We start from the raw sequence: 812 nt of genomic DNA, 5'->3' as shown, positions 1-812 counted from the left end.
TGCGGAGGTGCGGAGGAGGAGGGGGTGACGGAGGACAGAAGAGGACAGGGCAGCAGGACAGTGGGGTGGGGCAAGACGGCGGCGGTGGTGGCGGTGGGGGGGGCGGTGTTTGGTGATGGTGATGTTGAGGATGTGATGGTCCTCCTCAGCCTCCAGTAGGCTACAACAAACCTAAACCTGGCTTTTGGACAGCACCACCAGCAGCAACAGCACCAGCAGCAGCTACAGCACCAGCTACAGCTACAGCATGGGCGGCTAGTAGCGCTCAACAGCCATGGGAGCCAAACAGATGAAGTGGTAAATGAATGGGATTATTCAGTCCCCTTTTTGGCTTGTTGCTTGTTGTTTTTGTTTACATGGTCATCGTCACTCGCATGTCTCTCTCTTTCGCTGATTGTGTCGTTGAAATGTGTCTTTCTGGGGTTTTTTTTCCGTCAATGTTGTTTCTCTCTTCCTCTCTCTGTCGCTGTCTATCCTTCTCTCTCACACTCGTTCATTTTTTTTTTTTGCTGTGTTTTTCCTCACCCTGTGCCTCTCAATCATTGCTTTCTCTCTCCCTCTGTGCGCTCTCTCTCTCTCTCTCTCTCTCTCTCTCTCTCTCTGTCTCTGGCTCTTGCTTGTGGTCTTTATTTTTTTCTCTTCTACTTTTGCACCGACCAGCCCGTGGTTTTCATCATGGTATGAAGATCATTTCCATACCGGCATGGGAGAATCACGAGGACCGTATTTCTGCATGCTGACAGTTTTATGATAATAACATAGTGTGTGTGTGTGTGTGTGTGTGTGTGTGTGTGTGTGTGTGTGTGTGTGTG

The 812-nt window shown here is 50.0% G+C and overlaps 1 protein-coding gene across 1 annotated transcript in view; it reads left to right on the top strand.

The window, feature by feature from the left end:
* The first annotated feature begins 112 nt into the window (after positions 1–112).
* Positions 113–812, top strand: part of dixdc1a (DIX domain containing 1a) — a 41,490-nt gene continuing 40,790 nt past the window's right edge. The window contains exon 1 of the mRNA XM_063207339.1: positions 113–297. Coding sequence (XP_063063409.1) covers positions 275–297 — 23 coding nt within the window. The 5' untranslated portion in view covers positions 113–274. The remainder of the gene's footprint in view (positions 298–812) is intronic.

This window comes from Engraulis encrasicolus, chromosome 9 (assembly GCF_034702125.1).
Source record: "Engraulis encrasicolus isolate BLACKSEA-1 chromosome 9, IST_EnEncr_1.0, whole genome shotgun sequence".
NCBI lineage: Eukaryota > Metazoa > Chordata > Actinopteri > Clupeiformes > Engraulidae > Engraulis > Engraulis encrasicolus.
This window is presented reverse-complemented; position numbering and strand designations above follow the sequence as displayed.